This window comes from Typopeltis vanoorti, chromosome 3, assembly GCF_054136105.1.
Source record: "Typopeltis vanoorti isolate ZY-2024b chromosome 3, IOZ_Tvanoo_1.0, whole genome shotgun sequence".
Classification (NCBI taxonomy): domain Eukaryota; kingdom Metazoa; phylum Arthropoda; class Arachnida; order Uropygi; family Thelyphonidae; genus Typopeltis; species Typopeltis vanoorti.
Window position 1 is genome coordinate 80,559,489 of NC_143551.1, and position 13,612 is coordinate 80,573,100.

General features: G+C 33.9%; 1 protein-coding gene across 1 annotated transcript in view; it reads left to right on the forward strand.

Moving 5' to 3' along the window:
- The window catches only part of LOC150108313 (plexin-B-like), a 352,329-nt gene that overhangs the window by 262,236 nt on the left and 76,481 nt on the right, over window positions 1-13,612 (forward strand). The window contains exons 21-23 of the mRNA XM_090415739.1: window positions 72-248; window positions 7,649-7,892; window positions 11,581-11,723. Coding sequence (XP_090271865.1) covers window positions 72-248; window positions 7,649-7,892; window positions 11,581-11,723 — 564 coding nt within the window. The remainder of the gene's footprint in view (window positions 1-71; window positions 249-7,648; window positions 7,893-11,580; window positions 11,724-13,612) is intronic.

Consider the following 13,612-nt stretch of genomic DNA (forward strand, 5'->3'; position numbering starts at 1 on the left):
AGTGTAAAAGTTTTTAGATGATATTTCATTTAATGCTTTATTGTAATTGATGCTTCTATGATTTCTTGCAGGGGGAAAACTTGCGTTTGGCTGGTACTGAAGGAGAAGTTAACATTACTGTAGGAACACAACAGTGCAATTTGACATCATATGCGATGAGCCAATTAGTTTGTAACCCTCCTGAAGTCCAGCCACCAGGCACAGATGATATAGGAAGAAAAACTGAAACTAGCTTACCAATGGTGGTAGTAAGTACTATTACTGCACCAACAAGAAATTTTATTTATGCATGAAGATTAGTAATGATTATTATTGTTATGGTGATTGTGGAAAATATTGATTATTATTATTAAAAACAACACATAAGTCCACAGTAATAACTTTAATTAATAAATAAGGTAGATATTTCGTATTAAAAATAATAGTACATCTTCAGTGTTACAAACAGATAAGAATAGAATAGAATATAAGTAACGAATAACGATAGGTGATCCACCGAATATTCGTTACTTATATTCTATTCTATTCTTATCTGTTTGTAACACTGAAGATGTACTATTATTTTTAGTACGAAATATCTACCTTATTTATTAATTAAAGGTGGACTTATGTGTTGTTTTTAATGATTATACTATGCCACAGGTCCCTCTAAAAATGAGATTGATTATTATTGTTATGGTGTGTAGGTTATCATAGATAATTATCATATTTTGTGTTTATCCTTTATCTTTTTACCTTGTATAAAATTCTTAAATTAGTTTTCTGAGAATTTCAGTATAGATATCATCATCATTATCAAATTCCTGCCATGTACGCTCAAGGGGTGTACAGGATATGGTAGTACTACATGAAAAATTTACATCATTACTAACTTCCAATCTACAATTTTCCTCCAAATCAGTTTGTTACCTGTCAAGACTCCAACGTTATCAGATCTTATATATTTCTGTCTTCTAAGACAATTTTTACCGTATCAACCCACCTATATCTTGGTCTTCCCTCTGGGTCTTTTTTTCCTGGCAACCTGGCAGAGAACACTTGTTTTGCTAATCTATCCTCTCCCATTTTGTTTAAGTGACCATACCACCTGAGATTAGTTCTGTTAATGCATTCCTGAATGCTGACAATATCAAGTTCTTTCCTAATATCCTCTTTTTTAATATGATATTGCCATCTGTTCATGCCATAATCTTTCTCAGGACTCTCATATATCTGCGGTCTCTAGTCTTTGATCAAGTGTTTTACTTCTGACCCAGCTCTCAGATCCATAAGTTAAAATTGGTTTGAACACTGTCTTGTATACAGCTAATTTAGTGTTTTGACTAATTTCTCTCTTATTCCATATAAATTTATTCAACTGACTTCCTACCATACCAGCTTTGATGATTCTGTTGTCTATTTCCATATTTAATTTTCCATCTTCACTAAAAATTATAACTAAGTAGCTGAAATGTTTTATAGGTTCTATAAGTTCTCCATTCACAATACAGTTGATATTTTCAATGCTTCTGCCTATTTTCATTGTCTTTGTCTTGTTATTGCTGACCTTCATACAATATCTATTACAACAGTTATTCAATTTAGTCAGTGAATATTGCAGACTTGTAGCAGATTTGTTTAGAAGTATAACATTGTCTGCATATCATCTTTATCATCTTTAATTCCTTTTACAGCTGATTTTTCAGCACTCTTTCCTCCATTTCTGAGCTTCTTCAACAACCTCCAGAACATTTTGCCTCATTCTTGATATTTATTTTCCAAGTTCTTCCGAAAGTCTTCCCATGACTTTTGTTTAGCTAATTTTACACAGTGTTTAGCTTTCTTACATTTGTCTCTATATTCTCTAAGAGCACAAGCTGACTTATTTGCTAGTAACTTTTGATATTCTTTCTTCTTTTCCTTCACTGCTTCTTTAACTTCCTGTGTCCACCATGGAGTTCTGATTTTTCTATCCTTGCAGACAATCTCACCACATGCCTTTCTCTGGCTGAATCAATTAGTGTTTCCTTCAGGGTTTGCCATTGAATCTCCAGTGTTTGGTTGCTGTTCTCAAACTCCCTTTCATTTTTTCTTGAATAATGTTTGTGTATTTTAGTCTACAGTTCACATCTGAGAGCTGCTCAATTTTTATTCACTTTAAAATTTCTTAGATGCTATTCTTTTCAATATGAAATTCAATTTTATCCTACTCAAGACTAAATAGTGATCACTTCCAATTTCAAATCCTCTGTACACTCTGGTATCTTGCACCAGGGAGAAAACATCACTATCAACAATAACAGAGTCAGTGAGACTTTTCTTATTCCTTTCCTGCTGGCATGTCAACAATTTACAGGTAATATTCATTTATACACTTATAAATTATTGAACCTTTTTTTTTTTTCAATTGTTACAATACATACAAATTAAATTTTGTTTAATATGAGAAGCAGCTATGAAGACGTGCATGTGATTAGTGCGGTATTAACAGAAGATCGTGCAACCCAAACACAAAGGCTACCGACAATAGATGAGTTAAATTGCTAATTCTCTTCAATCGAATTCCATAACATCTGAAGTTGTCATAACAACATTCACTATATATTTCTTAGTTTTAACACATTCATGGTGGGGTGTCATTTATCGTTCTGACGGAACTTCTCATTACCAGCAGGCTCAACTCACAGAAAGTTTCAACCCTTGGTTGAATTTTATTGCTACTTGTTTGCATTTGAGCTTGCTGGGGAACTCACACATTCATTATATGACATGTTTCAATTCATGCTAGAATTTTATTTGAAGTTAACCTTTGTGATCTCTCATAACATCGAGAATTTCAAATGAAATAAAACAAACACTTATTTCATGTAATTGAAAAATTGGGCAGTAGTTTTTAGTTAGATACTGTGTTTCCAATGCAACATATGGTTTTGCTTGGGTCTATACAGCATAGTTTCTGTGAGAGGGGACACGTGATTCATTAGTTAGTGCCGTTTTTATTCCAGCTGTCTCTAATTGCACTATTTTATTATTATTATTTGACACCTCCAGGGAATCCAAAGACTCATCGAGGGAGGGCACCTACTCTACAACTATGTCCCCACCACTCAATCCACCAACTGACCCCAACTACACCAACACCATCTATCATCGACACCATTGGTATTTCCACAGACAATCACAAACATCCATGCCCACAGAGGGATTCAAACCTGTAGTCTTTTTGCTGGAGAACGGATACGCTAATCACTCAACCAGCCAGTACTACTCTCATTCCATCTTTTCCTTGGTCATCCTTGACTTCTGTGTCTTCCAACTGGGTTGTAACAACAAAGTTTTTTTTTTATTTTTGGTAGTCTTGAACTGTCCATTCTTTCAATATGTTCAATTCACTTTCAGTATTCATATATTTTTTTTAGTGCAGTGTTGTCCTTTTTTTGTGTTTAGTTCCTTGCATATAACTGCAAGGAACTAAACACAATTTTTATAGAGAGTATAGAGAATATTTTATAGAGAGTACTGCTCTTTATAGGAATTTCATTTCTCCATTTTCTCTTTTGCAGTTTTTATGGTCCATCATTCACTTCCATACAGTAGAAAAGGGGGGTGTTTAAGGGTCAAGGCTAGATAACTGTGAGGAGACCTCCACATGGCCTTTTCGGGAATGCGGAGAATCGACCAGAGCTTCTGACCTGATGTCCAATCCTCACCTTCTCTTAATGCACCCTGTTTGGTATCTATCTACCTGGATACTGAATGAATGAGGTGAGATGGCAAGTTGGGAGTTAGCTGACCAAATTGTATTCTAATTGGCTAAATCATAACACAGAATGATAGTACAACGTGATGGAATTTCATGCTGTATGGGGAATCTCCTGGTTAAACAAAGCTGCCATTGTTTTCGCCAGGCAACCAGGGAAAACAATGAAAAGTCAGCTACTAGAACAGACTCCAACTCAGCATCAGCAGAGATCAAGATTGGCACCATTAACATAAGAAGCAATAGAAAAGAAATGGAACTAGCAGAAGAATTGGATAAATACCAGATCGACATAATAGGTGTTACCGAAACAAAGACAAAAACAGGGGAGATCTTTCTAAGTAACAAATACAAGAATATATTCAGGAAATAACAATCAGGGAAAAGAAGGAGTAGCTATAATATTAAACCTAAATATGAGGATAATCTTCTTAAATGGCAGGCAATATCAATTAGAGTGATGTGGGCGATATCAGAATGGGAAACTGGACAATAAGATTTATTTTTGCTTAAGGTTCTAATAAGGAGGAAGTGGAGGAATTTTTCGAGGCATTAGAGAAGGCAGTTGACACAACAAAAAGGGAAAACATGGTAGAGTAGGAAATGGTTACCAGACATATAAAAATGTTTTGGGAAAATTTGGAGCAAACAGCAAAGCTAATAATAATGGTAAGTACTTGCTAGTTTTCTGCTCAGGACATGGACTAGTTATTACTAACACCATGTTCCAACATAAAAATGTGCACAAATTCACATGGAGAAAAATGCAAGGAATAAGAAAAGTCTCATTGACTGATGTCTTACGACTGGTTCAGGACAAACACAAGAGTATACAGAGGGTTTGAAATAGGAAGTGATCATCATTTAGTGTGAAGCTTAAAATTGAAAAGAAGGATGTCTAAGAAAGCTTCAAAATGAATCAAAGTTGAACAGCTATAAGATGTGAACTGTAGACTCAAATACATAAACATTATTCAAGGAAAAAAACTGAAAGAGTTTGAAAACAAGAACCAAACCTTGGCAAACCCTGAGGAAAATTTCGATTCAGCCCTAGAGGCATGTGGTGAGGTAATCTGCAAGGATACAAAAATCAGAACTCTGTGATGGACTCAGGAAGCTAAAGAGGCAGTCAAGGAACAGAAGAAAGCATATCAAAAGTTCCTAGCAAGTAAGTCACCTTGTGCTCTTAGTGAATACAGAGAAAAATGTAAGAAAGCAAAGCATTGTGTAAAATTAGCTAAATAAAAGTCATGGGAAGACTTTGGTAAGAACACAGAAAATAAATATCAGGAAGGTGGCAATATATTCTGGAGGTTATTAAAAAATGCTTAGAAATGGAGGAAAGAGTACTGTAAAAGGAATTACAGATCTTTATGTTCACATCTTTATGTTCCAACATAAAGGTGTGATCAAATGTCCATGTCGTGAACAGATTAGCTCACTTACATAGATGTTACTAGGCTACATAGACCTTATTTACTATTGATGATTATTGATGATGCACGTTGGTTGGAAAGATTTAGGTTTGAGTCCCATCTAGGTGCAAGGCTTTTTTAACAGAAGGCATTGGTTAGTCTCATGAATGTAGCAAAGTTTTTTCTTCCAGAAAACTTGTAAGCCCCCTCCCCCCAGGATTGCCTATTTGCCACATGGATTGTGTGACATTTGCCTTTTGGTTTGAAAGATCTGGATTCAAGTCCTATATATGGTACAAGGAATCATTTATAAGGACTTTTCAACTGAAGGTACATTAACTGGTCTCATATAGAGATGGCAGGAGTTTTCTTTCAAGGAACATGCATTTTTCATCCTACAAAACGGGCACACTAATTGGAGAGCTTAAGCAAATAATAGATGTAATATACTGCCTTGTTGCTTTAGTTTTGGGGGACATAATTCTTAAAACCTAGAACAAACATACTTGATATACATAATTTATGTGATCCATGACCAGAACTCGACAAATTTTGCAAAACTCTACTTATTATGCAAAAAACGTACCCCCCCCTCCATTTTTTTAATGATATGTTTCAGTAAGTCAATAGGAGTTTTATTTAGTGATTAGTGGTGTTACATCTCTGTTTTCTAATAAAGATTTTGTTGAGAAGTTTTTTTTTGTTAAATTAAAAATTTTTCTGTTTTGTCCAGTCTAATGCTATTTACCAGCAGCAAAATCTACTTGCCAGGAATGAGTGAGCAAGTGTATTTGTTGAGCCCATGACTATTTATTTCATCATAATATTGAAATAACTGAAACATACAGCCAAAATGTGCATAGTAAGCTATGCACATTTGATCTCTGCATTTAACTCTTAACCTAAGAAAAACTACTTCAATGCCTGTTATAGAAGGATTACCTGTCCATGTCATAATTATCTGCATTCTTCTCAACCTTATATTTCCTACACTCCCTGTGATATTTTTTTCTATGACTTAAAAAAAAAAGTAAAGTAATCTTATAATGCTGCTGACACTAGCAGTGTCATAAAGAGGTAGCTGATAGCCAGGCATTGTATGACATTCATATAACACTAAGTACTTTATATTAACTGCATTTACACTCTTCCAAACTTTGCATAATCAATCCTTAGTTCAGCGTTTCCCAAACTTTTCCAATGACGGAACACTTTAGAAATCCTGAAATTTTCACGGAACACCTTGGTTATTTAGTAATATATTAATTAATAATTAATTGTTAATTTAGCTGATTTTTTAATAAATAATAATTGATCATTAATTATTAATTAATGAATAATTAAACATCAATTAAACATCATTAAATTAATTTGTGCTGATTTTCATTGACACATATCCCATTCTGATCACCAAAAATTTATAATATTATTATAAGTACTTATGAGTGAATGCAAACCTTTTATGTGTGTGTGCTGGTAGTTTTCCCCTCCTTTTGTACATCCTTGGAGATGGCTTTGTAGGCTGATGGTGGATGACTCACTATCTGTTGCATCACAAACACCTTCAATAAGAAATTTCTTAATACAAAAATTAAACAAAGTCCCTTGTCTTTTATTCATATTAAAATTTAAATCTGCAGGCCTATTACTTTTAAAAAATCATGGCGCTATGGTTTCAAAACTTTCACCCTACAATACGAACTTGTGAAGAAAGTATTCAGTATTACTAGATTTGAGAACTGGATACAACTACCTTGATCTTCAATTTTAGTGGACAAATTTTCTTTATACTTCCTTGCTGATTGGTCACTAACATTTGCAACACAGATGTTATTTCTTTCAGTTTTGAGAACAGAGGATACGCCGCTCATTGTTGTAATCGGATTGCAGGCAATTTTTATGATCAATCATGAACAGCGGTATTCTCTTTCCTGATTGTTGAAAGATTTCGATGTGTGAAAATTAATGATAATTCATGATTACTTCCACGTTTAAAAATACATGGCTTGGTCACTAACATTTACTACTAAGATGTTATTAGGCATTCTGGGTCTGAGCTTTTCGACATATTCACGAATATTATTCTCCTCAGAATATTTCCACTATAAAATATTTATTCATGAAAAATGCTTAGAAAACTAAAATGACAAATTCCAGGAGAACTTCTTGCGCAACACTTATTCACCTTCAGTGGAACACAGTTTGGGAAACCCCTGCCTTAGTTCATATCCAACTTCCTCTGTGACATCTCTGTTATCCTGTTCATACATGTCCACTGTTCTTTTTAAGCAAATCTATTTACTACCTGACCTTTTTACTCTCATTCATTCTTCTGATCCTAAAAATATGAAAGAAAAATGTAAAAAAAATTATCTTATGAAACATTTTTGCCAAATCCAGATACTGCACAATTGTAATTATAGCTTTTTTGGCATATAAAATATAATTTAGTAATCAGGAATATATACTCAATACTATTTTATTATTATCATAGGTTCGTGTTGGTAGAAATCTGAGGTTTGAATTAGGCTTTTTACGCTATGAAGTAGCCAAAAAATATGAGCTTCCCCCAGAAGCAATTGGTGGTATTGCTTCAGGCGGTGCTATTCTTATGCTACTGTCACTTATAATTTTGGCTGTCCTGAGGCACAAGAGCTCTCAAGCTGAAAGAGAATACAAGAGGATACAGTTACAAATGGACACCTTAGAAAATAGTGTGAGATCAGAATGTAAGCAAGGTAAGTAATTAAACCCATTTACAAAATTTGTAGCTGAGCTACAGTGAATCAGTAATTTATAAAAGAAAAAAAGAGAAACTTAAATCACAGGAAACTTACTTTCAAATAAGTGTTGATTTTTTTTTCTTGAGTGAATTAATTATTTTTGTCTGGAGTTTTTAGTTTCTGAAAAATGTCTGTATTTACTTGATCAAAATTTACTGTGTGTGAAAATCATTCCTACATATTTTATTTTAATATGAGCAAAAAGATATTACTAGCATTTGGATTCATGATCTGCAGGTTTAATAAGCTTTTGCATATCGTGAAACAAATGGCCATTGGAGAAAAATATTTTTAACAAGGAGTGTACAAATAACTTGATCGTCTAGCAACATGGTCATGTGAACATTGTTGAAGCATTCTATTTCAGATTGCTATGCAAATCAAAGTGAAAAATATTGCTAGGAATGTTACTAATAATTGATTGAGCAATATAAACAACTTTTTGTACATCAAATTCCTGCCTTGTACCCTCAAGGGGGTGTACAGAATATGATAGTACTACATGAAAAATTTACATCATTACTAACTTCCTATCTACAATTTTCCTCCAAATCAGTCTGTTACTTGTCAAGACCCCAACATTATCAAATCTTATATTTCTATTGTCTAAGGCACATTGTATCATTATCAATCCACCTATATCTTGGTCTTCCTCTGGGTCGTTTTCCTGCCAACCTGACAGACAACACTTGTTTTGCTAATCTTTCCTCGCCCATTCTGTTTAAGTGACCATACCACTTGAGATTAGCTCTGCTAATGCATTCCTTGATGCTGACAATATCAAGTTCTTTCCTAATATCCTCGTTTTTATTATGATATTGCCATTGATGCCATCTGTTCACATCTCTAAACTTTCTCAGGACTCTCATATCTGCGGTCTCTAGTCTTTGTCAAGTGTTTTACTTCTGACCCAGCTCTGAGATCCATAAGTTAAAACTGGTTTGAACACTGTCTTGTATACAGCTAATTTAGTGTTCCGACTAATTTCTCTCTTATTCCATATGAATTTATTCAATTGACTTCCCACCATACCAGTTTTGTCGATTTTGTTATCTATTTCCATATTTAATTTATCATCTTCACTAAAAATCGTGCCTAAGTAGCTGAAATGTTTTACTTGTTCCACAGGGTCTCTGTGTGGAACAAGTAAAATACAGAAGTAAAACTCCGTTCACAACACAGTTGACATTTTCAACGATTCTGACTATTTTCATTGTCTTTGTCTTTTATTGCTGATCTTCATACCATATCTATTACAACAGTTATTCAGTTTAGTTAGGGAATCTTGCAGACTTTTAGCGGATTTATTTAGAAGTATAACATCGTATGCAAGAGCTTACATTAACATCTCCAATTTTGATATTAAAAAATAAAAAAAATAAAGTAAAATAAAAAATTGTGCATTATTTTTGTATGAATCTTCCTTGTGTTTGCTTAATTTTTTCTTCTGAACCCTAAAGATTTATGTTAAGGCATTGAAACCTGATGATAGGGCAAATCTCTATTCCACATACCATCTTCAGCATGCCTCCTCTGATCTTTCATCAGAAGGATATCAAAAAAATACTCATAAGTAGCCTTGATGCTTATAAGTCACCCAGCTCAAATGGTATCCCTCCACTTGTACTAAGAGCTAGTGCTGCAGAACTAACATCCATTCTGTATTGCTTTTACAAGCTATTCTCCTCATCCATTCAACATCTTGGAAGCAAGCTTTTATCCAGCCTTTCTTAAAAAGGAAGATAACAGTCGGTCATTAAACTATCATTCCATTGTTCTCACCTCAGCTTTAAAGTAATGAAGAAGATCATCAACAACTATCTTCTTCACTACTTAGAAACCCAGATCACTAGTATGGATTCTGCCATTCTCATTTTACAGCAGATTTTCCTTGCTAACCTTATCCACCTTTGGAGATAGGGCATTGAAAGATTTGGAAAATCTTATGGGGTCACCTTTGATGCTTCCAAGGCATTTGATTAAGCCTGCATCATGGCTTTCTGGCATGCTCTCTCCTACCCTTTGTGAGTAGACAGTACAATGGGTGTAGGTGAAAACACAGAGACCTGGAATACTCAGGAATTGATGGAGAAATCAGATGAGAAGGAACTTTCCTCTCTGGGCATTCATTGCATCCATGATAGATGGTTTCTTCTTATCTGATTTCTCCATCAATCCCTGAGTATCCCAAGTCTCTATGCTTTCACCTACTCTCATTTTCCTGTATATCAAAGATATCTCACTCATGTCCAATCCTATTCATAGCTTTGCCAATGACAATACTCTCCATCTTCTTTGTCATTTACAAAACCATATAGTGCTGATGATGATCTTCTATAGCCAATAGCTTAATTACTGTTTTAGGCATTCTCAAGTGGGATGACGGTAATTTAGTAAATTTGAATGCTCTCAAAACACAATCCTGTCTTATTTCCTTAAAGAATGACATGCCTCACTCTCCTTTCCTTTTGATGACATTCTCCTCACCAACCACCATCAATTCTCTCTTCTTGGACTGGCCTTCATATCTAGGCCTATCCTGGCTTATACTCATCATGTAGTGCCTGGCTGGCCAAGTGGTTAGTGTATCTGCTCTCCAGCCAAAAGGCTGTGGGTTCAAATCCCGCCATGGGCATGGATGTTTGTGATTGTCTCTGAAAAATACTAGTGGTGATAGTGGGCAGTAGATGGCATTGGTGTAGTTGGTGGAGTGGTGGAGACAGTTGTTGTAGAGTAAGTGCCTTCCCTCAATGAGTCTTTGGACTCCCTGGAGGTGTCAAGTAATAATAATAATATTCAAAAAAGCCTATCTATTCTTTTTCATTCTAAACATTACTTCTCTTCTGCTCATCTCCTAACACTTTATAAATCCCAAATCTGCCCAACATTAGAGTATTGTTCTCACGTATGCAATGGTGCACCAGAAATCTTCTTCAAAATGCTTGATTGTATCTGGAAGAATTTCCATGGATGCTGCTTCACTAAACTGGTCATCACCATTCCTTTTCTTACTTCTAATCATGTACAAAATCAGACAGCTAATGGTTCATATCCATATATAGTTCAGCTCCAAACTCACCAAATCAACTTTTCATCCTCTTCCTTTATTCCATATATTTCTGTCCTTTGTTGAACAGTCTTTTCTTCACTGTGTTTTTCCCCAATGAACACAACTCTCAACTCTTCAAGAATCACATTTAACAGCTTCTTTTCTTTCTTTCTTTCTTTCTCTCTCTCTCTCTCTCTCTCCCCCCCCCTCTCTAATCACTTGCCCATTAAGGTACCATTGTGTGTTTTAGGTCTTGAGACCCCCTGTGTGTGTGTGTGGGGGGGGGGATTGATATATAAAAAAGTTAAATAAAGAAAATGTTTTGTTATGGTGTTAAATGACAACAGTGAATGCCTATTCTTAGTTTTTTTATTATTTGTTCTGAAATCATCACATCAAAAAACATTGCTATCTGTTTTTTAGAAAAGAATTAAAATTATTTTGAATATGATCATTTGAAAAGTTCAAAATAATTTTGAACTTTTCAAAATACAAAATTATTTTGTATTTTGAAAAGAATTAAAAATTGCAATGTTTTTCACATATTTTATGTAAGTAAATCTATGCCTTATTAAAATATTTTAATAATTTTAGCTTTTGCTGAGCTTCAGACTGACATGACTGATTTAACAAATGACTTGGAAACTTCAGGAATTCCTACACTAGATCATAGAAGCTATGTAATGAAAGTGTCTTTTCCTGGTGTACTTGATCATCCTGTTCTTCAAGAGAGTAAAGTAAGTTACAGAATTTTGTTTCTACTATGATATTCAGATACCTTAAAAATATCTGCTTTTTTTTAAAAAAAAATAAAAGTTGATCATATGGTTATTAGTTTTTATTAGTAAAATATGAATGAATAAATGATTACTTTAATTCTATTGAGAATTAAAAAACCAAATTGTATATTTTAAAAATATATATGATAAATAAAGGCTTATTATTTATTGTCATATTTATGTTGCATTAATTTTTAAAGATTATCAACATCAGATTTGAATTCAGATACATTGTGTTATATTAAAAGTATCTGGCATATAAATCAGCATGTATTCTAGAGAATACAGTGAAAAAGTGTAAGAAAGCTATGTGTAAAAGTAGCTAAACAAAAGTCATGGAAAGGCTTTGGTAAAAATGTAGATGATAAATGTCATTAAGCTAGAAAAATATTCTAAGGTTGTTGAAAATGTTAGCCTGATTGGCCGAGTGATTAGCCTATCCACTCTCCAGCCAAAAGGCTGCGGATTCAAATCCTGCTGTGGGCATGGATGTTTGTGATTGTCTGTGGAAATACTAGTGGTGGTGGTAGGCAGTAGATGGCGTTGGTGTAGTTGTGGTTAGTTGTAGTTGGTGGAGATTTGTAGAGTAGGTGCCCTCTCTCGATGAGTCTTTGAACTCCCTGGAGGTGTTACATAATAATAATAATAAAATATATGCTTAAAAATGGAGTAACATGTGTTATAAAAGGAATCAGAAACTAAAAGGATGATACAACATCTAAGATAAGGATATTCTGTTATTTGGAGTAAAAAGCTTCCACACCTGAGTAGGTGTGGAAGCTTTTTACTCAGTCCTACTCAGGTCAAATTTTAGATTGGATTAGGACTAGTAGTTGCTCCCATACTAAATGAGGAAATTACTGAATATGAGATTTAGAGGAATTTTGCTACTGAGTGGTCTAGGTAAGTTTTATGCAGGCATATTTAAGAAGAGGCTGAGAAAAATTGCAGAAGAGAGATTGGTCAAGAATAAGCTGGGTTCGTGCCAAATGATGAATTATTGTGACTACATTTTTACTTTTAAGGAAAATAGTCAAGAAATCATGTGAATATAACAAAGTCATTATTTAAGTTTTTATAGATCTGGAAAATGGATATTATAACTGTTCGGCAGACTACAATTATATGATGTACACAAAACAGTGTATAGAGCAATATATAGCCTATACTGGAGTTGTAAGTAAGCAGCTAAAATTAAAATGTAAAGGAAGATGGTTTAATACAAAATCAAGTATAAAATAAGAGTGCATGCTGTTGTTCATGTACATTGTCTACACTGTTGTTCATGTTTTATATTGATCATGTTGTGAATAAAAATTGCATGAAACCTGTTATTAAAATTGACAGTATTAAACTCAGTTCTGGCTTTATGCAAATGATGCTATACTCCTAAATAAATCCTGTGCAAATCTTCAGGACACTAAGTAATTTGAATAAGTACTGTAATTAATTTGGTATGAAATCAGCAATAAAAAGACACAACTATGAGGGAAAGCTACAGCTGGTAGGAAAATTCAACTGCATTTTCATTGGGTGACTTAGAGAACAAGTACATAATTTCAGTTATTTTGGCAATTTTTAGTGAAGGCAGCATATTAGATATAGAACAAGTAATAGTATAAGCAAAGCTGTAATGGTAGGGAGCCAGTTCAATAAATTTATTTTGAATAAGAGAGAAATTAGAACATTTAAATTAGTAGTATACAACAGTGTTTAAACTGATTTTAACTTATGGATCTGAAAGTTGGTTTATGGGAGGGGGTTGAAGATAGAGCCTACTGATATAAGAATTCTGAGGGAAATTACTGAAGTGAACAGATGGCATCAGCTTCATATAAAAATGAATA